Raw genomic sequence first — 16,773 nt, 5'->3', positions numbered from 1 at the left:
CCTTTACAAACATGCTAGTCTTTACACTAAACATATGATAATGGGATGAATTGGAATGTTGCTCAGCCTCATGAACATCAGATTCCCCCAGACACCCTTTAAAATCTCCCAAAAAGCCTGTTGTGATGCTAATGTGACGATGATGTCCAGCAAGTTCAAGCACTACTTTTAAGGGGCTGAATACTTTCATTACTCGTCACCACGTCAGTCGTGTGGCACCTCGTGAGCGTAATAAAGCGTCTGCGGAGATCCCGGTCGTTTTGAAGTGAGGACTCGACCCTAAAGCGTCTGATGTGTTTCCCAGCTGCACAGGAAGTTCGGGTTGCAGTTGGGTTTTCCAGCGCTGATTCACCAATCGCAGCCTGAGCTTCCTCTAGCGAGCCATCTGCGCGCGGCATTCCTGCCCGTGTTTGTTCAGCCGTGGCCTGCGCTCTTAAAAAAACGCTTTTCAACACTTTTGTCCCGGATCGGGGATTTATGTCGTCTGCTGCATTTGAACGTTTGCAGGACTCAAGTCCAAGAGGAGCAGATCAGGTCCACGTCGCTGGCCTCTGCGTCTGAGATTTTTATTACGCCATACATTCGGCTTTTCTTTAAATAAAAAACGTCAGAATAACCTTTCTGACTAACCCTGTTTTTTACTGAATTGTTTACTGTCGGCTGAAAGAACTGAACATCCAAACCTCAAGCGCATTCTTTTTCAGGCCACTGTTCTGAACAATTACTGAGCTATAGATAGAGACCACAGCTGAGGGGATTTTTCTCTAAAATACACCCACGATTCCAAAAAAAAGTTTGGACAGTAGTAGTAAAATAAAAGCCACACAAGGCTGTGAACTGTCTTTTAAAGGTATTTCATTAAAACAGGGCACAAATATTTTGTGTTTAACCCTCCAACAACCCATATCTGTTCTGGAACTTTCTGCAGGTGATGCCGCATTATAACCGGCTATACAGGCACATCATCAATATTTATTTATTTATTTATTAGGATTTTAACGTCATGTTTTACACTTTGGTTACATTCATGACAGGAACGGTAGTTATAACTCACTACACAAGATTCATCAGTTCACAAGTTTATATCAAACACAGTCATGGACAATTTAGTGTCTCCAGTTCACCTCACATGCATGTCTTTGGACTGTGGGAGGAATCCGGAGCACCCGGAGGAAACCCATGCAGACACGGGGAGAACATGCGAACTCCACACAGAAAGGACCCGGACCACCCCACCTGGGGATCGAACCCAGGAATTTCTTGCTGTGAGGCGACAGTGCTACCCACCGAGCCACTGTGAATCTCAAACACAGTCACAGACAATTTTGTATCTCCAGTTCACCGTTGGACTGTGGGAGGAAACCGGGGACATGCGAGAACATGCAAACGCCACACAGAAAGGACGTGGACCGCTAAACCTGGTAATGGGACCCAGGACCTTCTTGCTGCGTACATTCTACAGTTCATAACATTATTAAAACGTTCTGAGAATTTAGCCAGATCTAAATGGTGACATTCGATCTGTCAGACTGCGCTTCGGGAAACCGTTGGTCAGTAAACCGAGTTTGTTGCTGCATCTACAAAAAGGCAAGAGACTTTAGTACGCAAAGCAAGACCCATACAGGAACAACATCTGGGAACGGGGCGGCATCCTCTACACGTAAGCTCACCCGCGACGGACTGATGCAAAGTGGAAACGAGCTGGAGTCTGAGGAGTCTGACTTTCAAATGGAGAAGGACCATCTGGATTATAACCAGCTTGTGATCTGTGAAGGAAACATCGACGCTGTCGTATTATTGTCTTAAGGTACGTCCCAACTTGTTTCAGCAGGTCAATGCCAAGCTTCGTAAGGAGAAAGCGCTGGTGCTAGACCGGCCTGCCTGCAGTCCATACCTGCCACACACTGATAAGGTATGGAAGCTAATAAAGCTTAATTTATGACAACGCAGAGCAGCTGAAGCGTTCTATTAAAATAGAATGAAGAAAAATCCACGTTTACGACTGGTGTCTCCAAATGATTACAGAAAGTTACACGTCCTGGTAACACATTTTAAATACCATACGTTGGTACTGATTGTAATTAAATACAGTCCTGATCTCTGTGGAATTGTGTTTGTAAGTTTTTAGCTATTTTTTATTGTTGTTTACTCGTCCTCTGGGTTCATTATGTGGCAGCAGAACGTCTTAAACAGCAGAAAGCCTCTCAGCCTCTCAGCCTTGAGGTCTTGAAAGAATGCGTTAGTGGTCGGCCTGTCACGTAGACCAAAAAAAAAAAGCTGTTATTGTGAGAAAATACTCAGATTCTTCCAAACTGTTCCTGATTATACACAAAAATAAGCTTTTGTGTGTGAACGATGCTTGAAGAAATGCATGACTGCTTACAATGAAGCCGACGAAAGACGCTCACGTGGAGGATTTCACGATCCACAACGGCAACCAATCACGGCAAACTGGCCGAGCTGGGACGGATAGAAGTGCTCCGAGGGCAGAACAATGAATAGATCTAACAATGACCGCAAAGTCCTGGTTCGTTTGGGATGCTCTAAACATGTAGGGATGCTCTCTACGTGTTTAGAAACCAGGCAAAATGGACAATTAAGCAAGAAATGTACGGCCGAAAGTTTGTGGACAGTTTGTGGAAGCGTCATTTAGTAAAATGACCCGATCTTGGCCTGGAGACCCTATAAGCGCAGGAATAAACATGAGCTCAGTCTGGCTGTGTGTATAGTTAGTGACATATTCAGCGCCACTACATGCCCCCTAACCCCTGATTGCTCTGAGCGAGATGCCCAAGGAAGTTTGCTTTTTTTTTAGTAGCCACTGTTGCTTTAGCTGCGTCCGAGGGTCCAAATCACACTGAAGATAAACATCCTCTCAGATGACTCATTTCTGATAGTGTGGAAAGGATTTCCTCTGAATCTCTCGACCGGAGCGCTGCAGAAGTCTGTGATCAAACGTTTACCACGAGAACCTTTCGGCCTTCGCTGTTGGGTTTGATTACTAGTAAAATATTTAATATACTATTTTACACCTTTAAAGTCAAGATACCTGGAGTCACGTATATGCCATTAAACGTGTTAATATCTAGAACTGATCTGGTGAGTGCATGCCAAAGGGGGTGAGTGCTAGTCTGCGGCTCTCCTCGGTCAGAGCAGGGTTGGTGCGAGTGGGAATTGGAAACGGAAAGGTTCAGCCACGGTGAAACGGTTGCAAACCAGGCCTACTCTGCTCTACTTTTGACTGCACTGGCACAAATTCCAACAGACACACTTCTAATGTGCCAAGCCACGTCTTCGTGGGTCAGGCCGGAACAAACTGTTGTTTTTATACACCTGCTGGTCGACATGGCGGGACTCTCTGTACGAGGTGCGGCTCTCTATTAGAACCCGCAGTTGGCAGGTGAATGGAGGCGGAGGGCGAATGCTAGTCTGTGGCTCTCCTCGGTCAGAGCAGGGGTGGTGGCACGCGGGAATTGGAAACGGCCAGATTGGCAGGGGGTGATCCAGACCTTCTGTACCTGACCTCACAAATGCTCTGCTTTCGACTGAACTGGCACAAATCCCCACAGACACACTCCAAACATTGTGGGCATTGTTTGGAGTAATAAGTGCTGCAAAGGTGGGGGAATGGGCTGTAAGAATACTTTTGGCCACACTTGTGAGTTCATTCTAGAGAACAAAACAACGTTTATAGTGTTTACATCTTTTCTTTTTAGCCTCAGACGAATCGCACCCGGGGACAAAACGCGTGTTCCCGTCTACTCTCCTCACCACGGATCCCCAGTCTGACCCCACTCCTCCCTGTCCTGTCCTGGCCTCAAACTTCCGCTTTCTTTGTGTATCGAGTAACAAACGCCGGCTTCCCGAACTGTCCCGGCTCTCCTCGGCCAAAACGAGCGGTTAGAGGAGCTAAGTACGGACGAGCAAAACCGTAAATTCTGGGTCAGTGTTGAAAAGCCGGTACCTAAACTTCCCGGGCGAGTAAATATAGCGCGTTACAGGAATGTGCCCGGCAGTGAGTGTTTCTAAATCTTAAATAAAACAAAAGAGGGGGTTTAATGTCTGGCATGTGGACACACCGATCGTCAAAAGAAGATTCCATTTTTGAAGACGCCCTTGACTACACCCGCTTCACAAACTACTGCTCCGGCCACAAACTCCAAACCCGTTATTATATTATTATATACATCGTCTGAATTACAGAGGAGCAGCAGGTACAGGAAGCTAGATCAGACGCCCTCCGCTTTGCTTACGGTGAGAGTTGGTTTCCCAGTTCTCCCATTTAGCTCCCAGTGTTTCCCCAAGCTTGACCTTGCAGTAGAAACATCAGATGATCAATCTAAAGCTCTCGAGTTTGACTCTCGGCTGTGGTACCGGCCTGGACGGGCGCTTAACAGACTGAATCTGCGGCCTTTGGTGGCTCGGCTGGCTAACGCCTTCCCGCCATTGAGGTCTTGGGCTTGAATCTCAACCTGACTGGCTGCTTAACAGACAGAGGGTTGTCTATGGGGTTCAACATTCCCTGTGAAATTCAACCTCTGCTGGCTGTCCGAGATGCCTGGATGAGGGCGGGGAATTCACAAAGAAGCCTAGCTTGTCTCAGAGGCTGTCTGTGAGACTCTAGCTCTGACGGGTGAAAAGAAGCGACGGTGGTCGGACTGGTTCAGGGTAGGAGTGATGCAAGCAGCGGAAGAATTGCAATTAGGGAATCGGAAAGGACTAGATTGGGAGAGGGGACGCAACCATCCCCTCGCCAAAGGTCCATGGTGCGACAGCGGTGACTCTGATCGGCTGGAATGTTCAAGGCGCTATGACAGCCGATGGAAGAATAAAAAGCCGTAACATCATAGCGTGATTTTCTGTATGTGTTTAGGGAGTCCGTTGGAATCCGACTCAGCTTGGTGTAGTGCCTTAGGTGGTGTGTGTGCAGGGGAATTGGATATATCTAAATCTGGCCAAATGTTATGGGACAAATGCTGAACGTTACTTCCCACAGTTTTCTCCCTTAAAGAAATACAATACAAGGAAGATTCTTCTATTTACATACTGGCCATGTGCTGCACATCAGCGTCCAGTTGTGTCCAGTTAGTCTCGTCGGTCAAGACGTGGTGTGGTGTGTTGATGATGGTTAACCTACCTGTTCTGACGGCCTCTCTGCTCTGCGTTTGGCTGTGAAGTTTTTCCACCAGTTCAGACTTCTCCACTTTTTCTCTCTGTGAGTCCCGGACACACAAAAATAAATAAATAAATAAATAAAAAGAGAGGATCGTAAGGCTAGCGGGTAACACATCTGGCGTAATTCCAGCGTCTAGCCAACGACAATAAAAGCGCAAACCTGGAACGATAAACCGCTGCACAGGATGCTTCAGGCAATGCGGGTTGATGCATGAATTGCATATGTTATATACACCTGAGCACCCAAACAAACACATAAATAAACATTCCTTCCTATGATGCTGCACTATAGGATGAGTTAAGGGCCTTACTCAAGGGCCCAACAGTGGCAACCTGGCAGTGCTGGGGCTTGAATCAGCAACCTCTTGATTACTAGTCCAGTACCTTAACGGACTAGGAAGGCGGGGTGATTGTGGACCAGACTGATCACACTGATCAGCCTCCTAAATACAGGAGCAGCAGAACTGGGCTCTTGTTGTACCTACAGCTTTGTTTAAACAGAATTTTGTCAAATTTGTGTTCTTATACTGTTATATTCTTGATCTAGAGTAAAGAAATGACAACTGAGGAAGCACGTGTGTAAAATGATATGATTCCAGACAGCGTTTCATCGTTCATTCATTAAATCTTAGCTGATCTCATCCAAGAACGATAGAAGCTGGATTGAGTTTTCGCAACGTTGGGTTGTGTTTGCTCTGCAGCACCTGCTTTAACGCTATTAGCGTCCGTTATGGTGCAAGCAAAAGCAAACAGCTGCTGTTTGGCTGTGAGTAATTGCTTACACGGGTGCGTGAAGCAGATGTGTGTATAAATGAGGGGAAAACTCCCAGTCCTACGGCAAAGTCTGAAAGCAATTTTACACCGAAACTGGCGTGCTGTGTCTGGGTTCAAAAGACCAGAATCGTCTCGTAAAAAAGGACTGAAAGCTGACTAGGGAAAACAAGCGACGCACGACTGGGAGGAAATTAGGAACAAAGGGAAAATGCATCAGTAACACGTCCTAAAAACCAGACGCTAGACTGTAATTACAGGTCTGAGAAAATGGCCCAGCTATTTCGCTTTTGTCCTCAGTGCGAGTTTCATTGATTCCTCTGTGGAAGTAGAAGGCGCTCACTGATAATGAGGATATGTCAGCGCTCTTTAGCAAACTCTGGGAGCAACATAGCACTGTCGCCTCACAGCAAGAAGGTCCTGGGTTCGGTCCCCAGGTGGGGCGGTCCGGGTCCTTTCTGTGTGGAGTTTGCATGTTCTCCCCGTGTCTGCGTGGGTTTCCTCCGGGAGCTCCGGTTTCCTCCCACAGAACAAAGGTGCAAGTAAGGTGAACTGGAGATCCTAAATTGTTCATGAATGTGTTTGAGATTAAACTTAAACTGAGGAATCTTGTGTAACCAGTAAATACCTGTTCTGTCATGAATGTAACCAAAGTTTGTAAAACATGACGTTTAAATCCTAATAAATAAAAAAAAATGGTGATTCGTATACTCGTATCGTCTCAATTCACTGGCGATTCTCTGATGATTGTATTCGACCGGTAAACCGACAAATGGACTAGTTGTCTGGTTATACAGCCCGCTCTGGTATGCTTGGTCCTAGGTCAAAAAAGGGTAAACGAATTAAGCACGGGTGCTTGGGTACGCTACGGGTCACTCGACAATGAAAACAACCACTAAATATGGGATAACGGATTTAGGAGTGTACTGAAAACACAGTGACGTTACATGTCTCGCACTATTATGGACCCTTTCGGCTGGTTTGACTGGCCTAATTAGCTGGTTGTGACATCTGAGAAGTTCTAAAAACAAAAAAAAAGAAGATAAAAATATTTATTTCTTGCAGAGACCTGAGTTTGAGTCTTTGAGTCGGGTGCACTATATAGACTCAAACTGACAAAGGTGGAGAAATACAGAGGATGTAGTGAGATCCTCTATATATAGGAATCAACTAGGAAAAAATACTGGTCGATTAACAGGCATTGTTCACAGTTCAGCAAGCTTTATGTTAGAATGGGCAGTGTTCCACAAGCTTCTCATTAATGCCAGATCTGTATTTTGGAGGTCGCTAGATTGCGTTTTCCCCTTGACCACTGTTTCATGTACTTTGTATATACAGACTATTATTTGTACAGACGATGGTCACGAGGTCTCTGTTACTGATGTGTCCAAATGTATAATCTGCTCCCTTCACGATGTGTGTGGCTCAGCCTAACGGGTGCAGCCAAACCTGCCCTATTTAACTGGGCTGAGAAAACCAGCTGCATTCAAGCGTAATTATGGACGAGGAATTCGGCGGCCGAGTCACATCGTTTCTCAACATGATGGGTAGACAGGCAGACCGACGTTTTATTGGCCTCCTGTAGCTTGAACACAATGAGGAAGGAAGAAAAACAAATACAGATAATGTAAGAATAGCAAATATACACAATATAACAGTGTAATTATGGTTTAAAAACCAGGGTGTGAGATTATATAAGAATATAAATAGGACGTGAAGGGCAGAAATGTGGTGTGGAATGATATAGTATAGAGTTATAATTATAAACTGCAATAACATACTGTAGATTAAATATGTACATATATAAGTTAAAATATGAACAAATTTTGAAGAAAATATTAATTAAATATTAGAATATAGATAACAGAGGTAAATATCTTAAAGTTTGGTTCTATGGCTCATAAAACAGCCTAAAAACACTTTTGTGGAAGTTTCCGTACCGCTGAATTAATAATGGAAGCAGATTTTGCTGCAGTATTTTTAAATTTTTAGATCAACATAAGCAAGGAAGTCAAACTGCTTGTAAATCAGTCAAAAGCAGAAATCAGTGAAATCGATAAAAATCATTACAAGTGCACGCAGATTTTCTTTTCTTCACTATACAAAATATTTTAAATTATTCTGTATAAATTAAGAGGAAAAAGATTATCTGGATTAAATGTTAACAGGATGTGGAGTTAAAAAAAACACAGAAAATAAAATCATAGTGTTTCCTTGAACAGAAATGAAAACGGGTGCTGATCAAAAATAGGTGGATTTTTTTTTTTTTACAATAATTGAGGATTTTATAAGCTACACCAACAATACAGATTAACCAACATTGTGGGTATACAATCACTGACTGAAGTAGGACGCCCTCAGGTCAGATGTTATTTTGGTGGAGGAGCATTCTCAGCATTGCGCTGACATGGTAATAACACTGTAGTGCGTGTTATTCTGGGACGAGTGTAGCAGGTGCAGCAGTGTTGTTGGGATTTTTATTAACCAAACAAAAGAGCTCCAAACCACGAAAATAAAGCCACGTGCTTACTGATGAAAAAAAAGCCTAGAGCAAGATTAATTCACAACCAGCACTAACAGGCTATGTGGATGGTGCGTCCCAGGTAGGTGTCCCTAATAAAGTGCTAATAAACTGAAAGGTAGAAGCTCAAACCATGATGAGTCCATCACATCATTCAGTTCTAGACACACAGACGTCATTCCGACCACCTTAACAAACCAAACCAAAATTAAATCTCAAGCTTTTTTTCTATCCATTGAAAGCCCGACTTTAACCAGCAGTGAGAGAAGATCAGCGTTTACCTTCAGTCCCAGGAACGTCTGTGTCCTCCTGCGACTCCCAGCATGTGTAATGAATAGAACGAGTCCTGCACCACGTCCCTGTAGCTCACCCCTCCTACAAACCCAAACCACTCCCCCGTTTAGCCCCATCTAACCCCCCCTCTTAAATTCCCGTCCTGTCTCATTCCTCAGGCTGGCTCAGTTCCTGACTGCAGGTAAACTGCTACACCGCACAGGACTTCGAGTTTCAACCCTAATGGCTCTTTAATGGGATCTGCTGATCCTGCACTGCGGTTATTTTCAGCTCTAAATGGCACACAAGTTCAAGAATTATGAGCCAGTAAAATTTTCCCCTCGGTCGCACTAAAAGCCACCAAACCGCTGGAGAGGCGACAATACGACTGTTGGTTTAATTATAACTGCATAATAATAATAATACTATTAGTTTAATTATAACTATATAATAATAATAATAATAATAATAATAATAATAACACTATTGGTTTAATTATAACTATATAATAATAATAATAATAATAATAATAACAATAATAATAATAATAACAACACTATTGGTTTAATTATAACTATATAATAATAAAAATAATAAAAATAATAATAATAATAACTATTAGTATAATTATAACTGTATAATAATTACAACTATATAATAATAATAATAATACTATTGGTTTAACAATAATAACACTTGGTTTAATTATAACTATATAATAATAACAATAATAATAGCACTTATAATAATAATAATACTAATAATAATAATACTATTGGTGTAATTATAACTGTATAAAAAAAATAATAATAACAATAATAATAATAACACTTAATTATAAACATATAACAATAATAATAATATTGGTTTAATTATAACTATATAACAATAATAATAATAATAATAATAATAATAACACTATTGGTTTAATTATAACTATATAACAATAATAATATTGCTTTAATTATAACAACAATAATAATAACACTGTTGGTTTAATTCAAAATATATAATAATAATAATAATAATAATAATAATAACACTTGGTTTAATTCTAAATATATAATAATAACATAAGTTTAATTATAAATGTGAAATAATAATACTAATAATAATATAAATTTAATTATAAATATATAATACTACTAATAATAATAATACTGTAATAATAATACTAATAATAGTAACAATGGTTTAATTATAAATGTAGTAATAATAATAATAATTAATTAAGGTGTAACAATATAATCCTACTTTAACCTTTTTAAATGAGCGTTTGTACTTTTTCCTCGAGTAAGAAATAGATGCACTTCTGCCTCCTTTGCTCACAGAAGCTTCAGAATGTACAAATTCAGCTGAATATGACCCTAACTAACACTGATCATTAAAGGCAAATAAGACAAGAAGAAATGAAGTAGTGACAGGCTGAGAGCAGAGGAGTAACGGCCAGCCAAATATTTTCCTAATTCCTTCAAATGACGATTTCACCAAAGAAGCCTGAAACGACTTTGCCTGAAACGCTTTTTCCAAAGTCAGCGATATTTATTCAACCTCAGATGAACCGAATACGTTATAAGTTATTCAGGGGAATAAAGGATACTTTATTATTGCAAATGTAAATTTATCCTGACTCCTAATGCCAGAGATCTTTAAATAGGGTGGAATATTAAAATCATGAGGTTTTCTGTATTTGCATTTCCTCTACTGCCCCAGCTGGAAACAGTAACAAACAGCAAAACAATATCGTCACCTCAGTGGATCACTCGGCTGCATATTTGATTTGGCACAGTTTGTAGACCAGATGCAACCCTCCTATTTATTTGGGTTTAGGACCGGCACTAAGGGTGTACTGATGTGCCCCCCTAATGGCTAGAAAAGCCATGCACTTGTGTTTGTGAGCCCTTCCTGGGATTTGAACCCCAGCAGAGTAACCCTGCGCATCATGCCATTAGCCACTCGGCTTAAGTACCCGAGACAAACACGGGGCATATAGAGTACCTGTATGCGGCACGGCTCTCAGAGAATTTACACCGTGGGCTAGAAGGGGCAGATGCTAGTCTGTGGCTCTCCTACGGCCAGCGTGGGGGTGGTGCAGACAGCAGAGGAACTGTAGATCATGAAGAATGGCAAAAGACAAGGCTTAACCGACTAAGTTTGGGTTTTGAACTTGTGTTGTATATATGTAATGTATGTATATATGTCAGGCATGCACTACAATCCGAGTCCCGGAGTCCGACATGAACATGACCGAGCTGATGGCTCCACACCTTCCATTTAACATTAATGAGCTTAATAAGTTAAGTCGTCCCTCAGGGACTCACCCTCAGGGACTCACCCATTTTTTACACCACCTTAAAGTTTTCGCATATTTTAACCTAAAATCTTGACGTTTATTGATGTGCATGTCTTGAAAATGCATGTCTTGACTTAGAGATTGGTTCTTTGAGGGATGGATTGCACAAGGTGTTTCTTTGATGTGCCCGTGGAACTCTCCCAGTTTGAATCTCAGTTTGCTACCGATTGCAGACAAAATCGGCCACTGGTCTGCCGAGTGAGAGAAAAACAGTGGATTAAAAAGTGGGCGGCGTCTTCTATGCTGTGTAAGGACTCTGGTTAGTAACCCGAAGCATCTGTACAGAAATGCAGGAACGTGGAGATCAGTGCGTGACTCTCCAAGCGCGAGACTGGACTCACACGGGAATCCACCGATGTATGGGCGAATAATTAGGGGTCGGTGCACTGGATATGCGTCGGAGGGAGCATGTATTAGGCAAATATACCCTACTCAGATGCCATCCGTGTCTCCAACAGCGGAAGACTATTTGGCTACTGTAAATTAGGAGTAAAAGGGAAAATATGCATAGATAAACTAGTATAAAGAGGATTTACCCCACTGCTGCAGATTCAGGCCCCCATTGTGGTTCCAAACTGTAAAAGAATGAAAGCAAGCACTGGATTCTTAACCCTTTATTGGTCTGCTCAACCATGTGGCTGATCTTACTTTGAGTCTAGATACTTGGGTAAAAATAAGCTGTATTTAAATAAATCTACTCTTTGGCTGACGTGGAAAACTCAAAGATATTGCTAGATGACCCTGTGGTTTTAAGAAAACAGCCTTTCTAACCTTTACGTCAACCTGAATCTATACAGCAGCTGATAAATCATCCATAAAAAGCTGCATCGTTTTTGTGATCATCTTAACAGTTCGGTAGAGGCTCATAAATAAAATATCAACATATATTTAGTCACCACTGGATGGCAGCATTTCCCAGCTGTTTTGATTTGAAACTTAAAGAAAAACAGAAGTGTGAGTGTGTGTATTGGGGTTGGGGGGGGTAGATTGGGACCACAACAGTCCAGTGTCTGCACAGGTACTTAAGTCAGTGAGTCAGTGTGACTAACAGTATGTTAATGGTTCGACTGGTGACTCACATTAATGCGAGTGCTTCCTCGTTGGCGAGACTGTTCTGCTGATGACAGAATTCTGTTCCGTCGACTGACTTTTTGTAAGAACCAGACGTTCAGTATGTGACCTTTACTGCACCCCGAGCGAGTCCGACCAGTTAACTTCGAGACTTTTAAATTCCGCCACCGTCACGCAAAAAGGCTCAGACTTCTGGCCGGGTTACGACGGTGTTCCATATACTGCATATACGGCCAAAAGTATGTGGACACCTGAGCATAACGCTGTTGGTAAACCTGTTGATCTCTCTACATAGACGCATTTTAGGTCATCCCACACTCCGGAGAAGAAGACATGTCTAAATTCCTAGATTCCTTAAAATGTGCCTTAATTGCGAGTGATAATCTGACTGAATATTGAGGGAGCGTCCGATGCTTCCTTAGCACTGAAGGTGAAGGCAATCCTAGCGTTCAGTGCGGCATGACATGGCAGACGAATACAATACAATGCAGAGCAACCAACAGTTCTTTTCAAATGTAAATAAATTCTCATTGATGTTTAATTTGTATAAAGGTGTAGTTATACAAGTGTTGTTTATTTGTAAATTCAGGCTCGTCAGGGACAACTTAATTGTTTTTGGTACATGAGGTTTTCGGACAAACCCATAGAGTTGCCCTTCCCAGTGTGTGTGGCCGTAACAGCCTGTTACTTTTCTGGAAAGGAGGTCAGCTACTCCAGCCATCGACAATCTAATTGATCACAGCTGTGAGATCGGGTCAGCGACTGTACAGGCCACCAAACCTACGCTAAAACCTAATAATTAATAAGGGTGTCCACATAGCTTTGGCTCTGCTGTGTCATTCTGAAAAGGAAACTATGCTTTTTGGAGCTACGGTACATTTCTGCAGCACTGAAAGATCTCATACCAGAAAGGTGACAAACATCCTGCTGGTAGGTACCAACCTCTTTTGTGCATTCCCACAATTCCACAAGGTTGGAAAGTATCCAAAATGTTTGAATGAGGAAATGTAAAACCATTCAGTTAACCAAGTGTACAACCATGCTGGTTTGTAAAACTGTGGCTTCAAAAGAAAAGCTAAATATTGTTTTACATTCAGTTCAGGTCTCTATCTCTCTCTCTGGTATATATACTGTATATACCAGTCAAAAGTTTGGACACACCTTCCCTTCAATAATTTTTCTTGATTATTTTTATTTTCTACATTGTAGATTAATACTGAAGACATTCAAACTATGAAGGAACACGTATGGAATTATGTAGTAAACAAAAAAGTGTTAAACCAGAATATGTTTTATATTTTACCAACTCTACCTCTGCACAGCACAACTGATGGTCTCAAACACATTAAAAAAGCAAGAAATTCCAGACATTAACTCTAGACAAAGCACAAACATTAATTGAAAATCATTCCAGGTGGCACCTCATGAAGCTGATTGAGAAAATGCCAAAAAGTGTGCAAAGCTGTCATCAAAGCAAAAGATGGCTACTTTAAAGAATATAAAATATAAAACATATTCTGGTTTGTTTAACACTTTTTTGTTTACTACATAATTCCATACGTGTTCCTTCATAGTTTGAATGTCTTCATTATTAATCTACAATGTAGAAAATTGAAAAAAATCAAGAAAAACCACAGGAATGAGAAAGCGTGTCCAAACTTTTGACTGGTACTGTATATGTATATACAGTGTATCACAAAAGTGAGTACACCCCTCACATTTCTGCAGATATTTAAGTATATCTTTTCATGGGACAACACTGACAAAATGACACTTTGACACAATGAAAAGTAGTCTGTGTGCAGCTTATATAACAGTGTAAATTTATTCCTCCCTCAAAATAACTCAATATACAGCCATTAATGTCTAAACCACCGGCAACAAAAGTGAGTACACCCCTAAGAGACTACACCCCTAAATGTCCAAATTGAGCACTGCTTGTCATTTTCCCTCCAAAATGTCATGTGATTTGTTAGTGTTACTAGGTCTCAGGTGTGCATAGGGAGCAGGTGTGTTCAATTTAGTAGTACAGCTCTCACACTCTCTCATACTGGTCACTGAAAGTTCCAACATGGCACCTCATGGCAAAGAACTCTCTGAGGATCTTAAAAGACGAATTGTCGCGCTACATGAAGATGGCCAAGGCTACAAGAAGATGCCAACACCCTGAAACTGAGCTGCAGCACAGTGGCCAAGATCATCCAGCGTTTTAAAAGAGCAGGGTCCACTCAGAACAGACCTCGCGTCGGTCGTCCAAAGAAGCTGAGTGCACGTGCTCAGCGTCACATCCAACTGCTGTCTTTGAAAGATAGGCGCAGGAGTGCTGTCAGCATTGCTGCAGAGATTGAAAAGGTGGGGGGTCAGCCTGTCAGTGCTCAGACCATACGCCGCACACTACATCAAATTGGTCTGCATGGCTGTCACCCCAGAAGGAAGCCTCTTCTGAAGTCTCTACACAAGAAAGCCTGCAAACAGTTTGCTGAAGACATGTCAACAAAGGACATGGATTACTGGAACCATGTCCTATGGTCTGATGAGACCAAGATCAATTTGTTTGGTTCAGATGGTCTCAAGCATGTGTGGCGGCAATCAGGTGAGGAGTACAAAGATAAGTGTGTCATGCCTACAGTCAAGCATGGTGGTGGGAATGCCATGGTCTGGGGCTGCATGAGTGCAGCAGGTGTTGGGGAGTTACATTTCATTGAGGGACACATGAACTCCAATATGTACTGTGAAATACTGAAGCAGAGCATGATCCCCTCCCTCCGGAAACTGGGTCGCAGGGCAGTGTTCCAGCATGATAATGACCCCAAACACACCTCTAAGACGACCACTGCTTTACTGAAGAGGCTGAGGGTAAAGGTGATGGACTGGCCAAGCATGTCTCCAGACCTAAACCCAATAGAACATCTTTGGGGCATCCTCAAGCGGAAGGTGGAGGAGCGCAAAGTCTCGAATATCCGCCAGCTCCGTGATGTCGTCATGGAGGAGTGGAAAAGCATTCCAGTGGCAACCTGTGAAGCTCTGGTAAACTCCATGCCCAGGAGAGTTAAGGCAGTTCTGGGAAATAATGGTGGCCACACAAAATATTGACACTTCAGGAACTTTCACTAAGGGGTGTACTCACTTTTGTTGCCGGTGGTTTAGACATTAATGGCTGTATATTGAGTTATTTTGAGGGAAGAATAAATTTACACTGTTATATAAGCTGCACACAGACTACTTTTCATTGTGTCAAAGTGTCATTTTGTCAGTGTTGTCCCATGAAAAGATATACTTAAATATCTGCAGAAATGTGAGGAGTGTACTCACTTTTGTGATACACTGTATATATATATATATATGTTGTAGCTTAAGCAATTAATTTTTTAGCTAATGATAAAAGTTTATACAAGGTCAGCTCATTCATTCATGTTGTACCACTGTTTTATCCTGGTCAGGGTCGCGGTGGCTCCGATGCATTGGGGAAAGGAAAGAAACCCACACAGGTCGCCAGTCCTTCACATGGCACACACACGCACACACACGCACACACAAGGCAATTTCTAGTAGCTCTAACTGGACCCTGTGTGTTCAGCCAGGGGATTGAACCCAGACCCTTCTTGGTGTGAGGTGGAAGCGTTGCCCACTGCACCGCCGTGCCACATTTTAGACAATTTCCGTCTGTGAGAAGTTTGACAGCATACAGTGTAATTTATATCATTTATATTATATTAAAATCATTTATATAAAAAAACTGTTGTAGCCTAGTGGTTAAGGTTCTGGACTGGTAATCAAAAGGTCACTGGTTTACACCCCACCACTGCCAGGTTGCCACTGTTGGACCCTTGAGCAAGGACTCTAACCCTCAATTGCTTATACAGTATATTGTCACAGTACTGTAAGTCACTTTGGATGAAAGCCTCTACTAAATGGTGAAAATGTAAATGTAAAAACTGACAAGGTACACGTGTTCTTTCAAAAAGCTGTTCTGTCTTCCCCATAAACACCTGGTACAAACCCTCGTATCTTACAGCTCATCTCTGTTCATCAGTCATCACCTTTCACTCTCCACTCACCTCCAGGTCGGAGCCTCTGGAAGGATTCTGCTGTCCGGTTAATGTAATCTTCTCCAGCGCACCTGGTTAAATGTAGACAGGTATGAGATGAGATGTTGGTCCACACGTTACACGCGTTCCCTGTTTTATTATTCGAGTCGGCCCGAGCTTACCCTGAATCTCCTGGTCTCTCAGGCGGCGAACGGCTGCGCGAATGAGCTTCCGTTCTTCGTACTCGGTGCTGTTTTGTAACTAGAACGAGAACAGTGACAGTCTCAGCTCTCCACTCTGGTTCCATTCATGACAGGACAGGTAGTTACGGGTTACACACGATTCATCAGTTCAAGTTTAATGTCAAACACAGTCGTGGACAATTTTGGATCTCTAATTCACCTCACTTGCACGTCTTTGGACTGTGGGAGGAAACCGGAGCTCCCGGAGGAAACCCGCGCAGACTCGGGGAGAACATGCAAACTCCACACAGAAAGGACCCGGACCGCTTCACCTGGGAATCAAACCCGGGACTTTCTTGCTGTGAGGCGACAGTGCTACCCACCGAGCCACCGAGCCGC

General features: G+C 42.3%; 1 protein-coding gene across 3 annotated transcripts in view; it reads right to left on the bottom strand.

Moving 5' to 3' along the window:
* Positions 1-16,773, bottom strand: part of smtnb (smoothelin b) — a 58,140-nt gene that overhangs the window by 24,253 nt on the left and 17,114 nt on the right. For all 3 annotated transcript variants that reach the window (XM_063017757.1, XM_063017758.1, XM_063017759.1), the window contains exons 4-6: positions 16,375-16,453; positions 16,223-16,284; positions 5,138-5,213 (exon numbers count right to left, since the gene is read on the bottom strand). In XM_063017757.1, the coding sequence (XP_062873827.1) occupies positions 5,138-5,213; positions 16,223-16,284; positions 16,375-16,453 (217 nt within the window). The remainder of the gene's footprint in view (positions 1-5,137; positions 5,214-16,222; positions 16,285-16,374; positions 16,454-16,773) is intronic.

The sequence above is a fragment of the Trichomycterus rosablanca genome, chromosome 21, assembly GCF_030014385.1.
Source record: "Trichomycterus rosablanca isolate fTriRos1 chromosome 21, fTriRos1.hap1, whole genome shotgun sequence".
In the NCBI taxonomy this organism is placed as follows: Eukaryota; Metazoa; Chordata; class Actinopteri; order Siluriformes; family Trichomycteridae; genus Trichomycterus; species Trichomycterus rosablanca.
The sequence above is the reverse complement of the archived record's forward strand: the minus strand, read 5'-3'. Positions and strand labels throughout refer to the sequence as shown.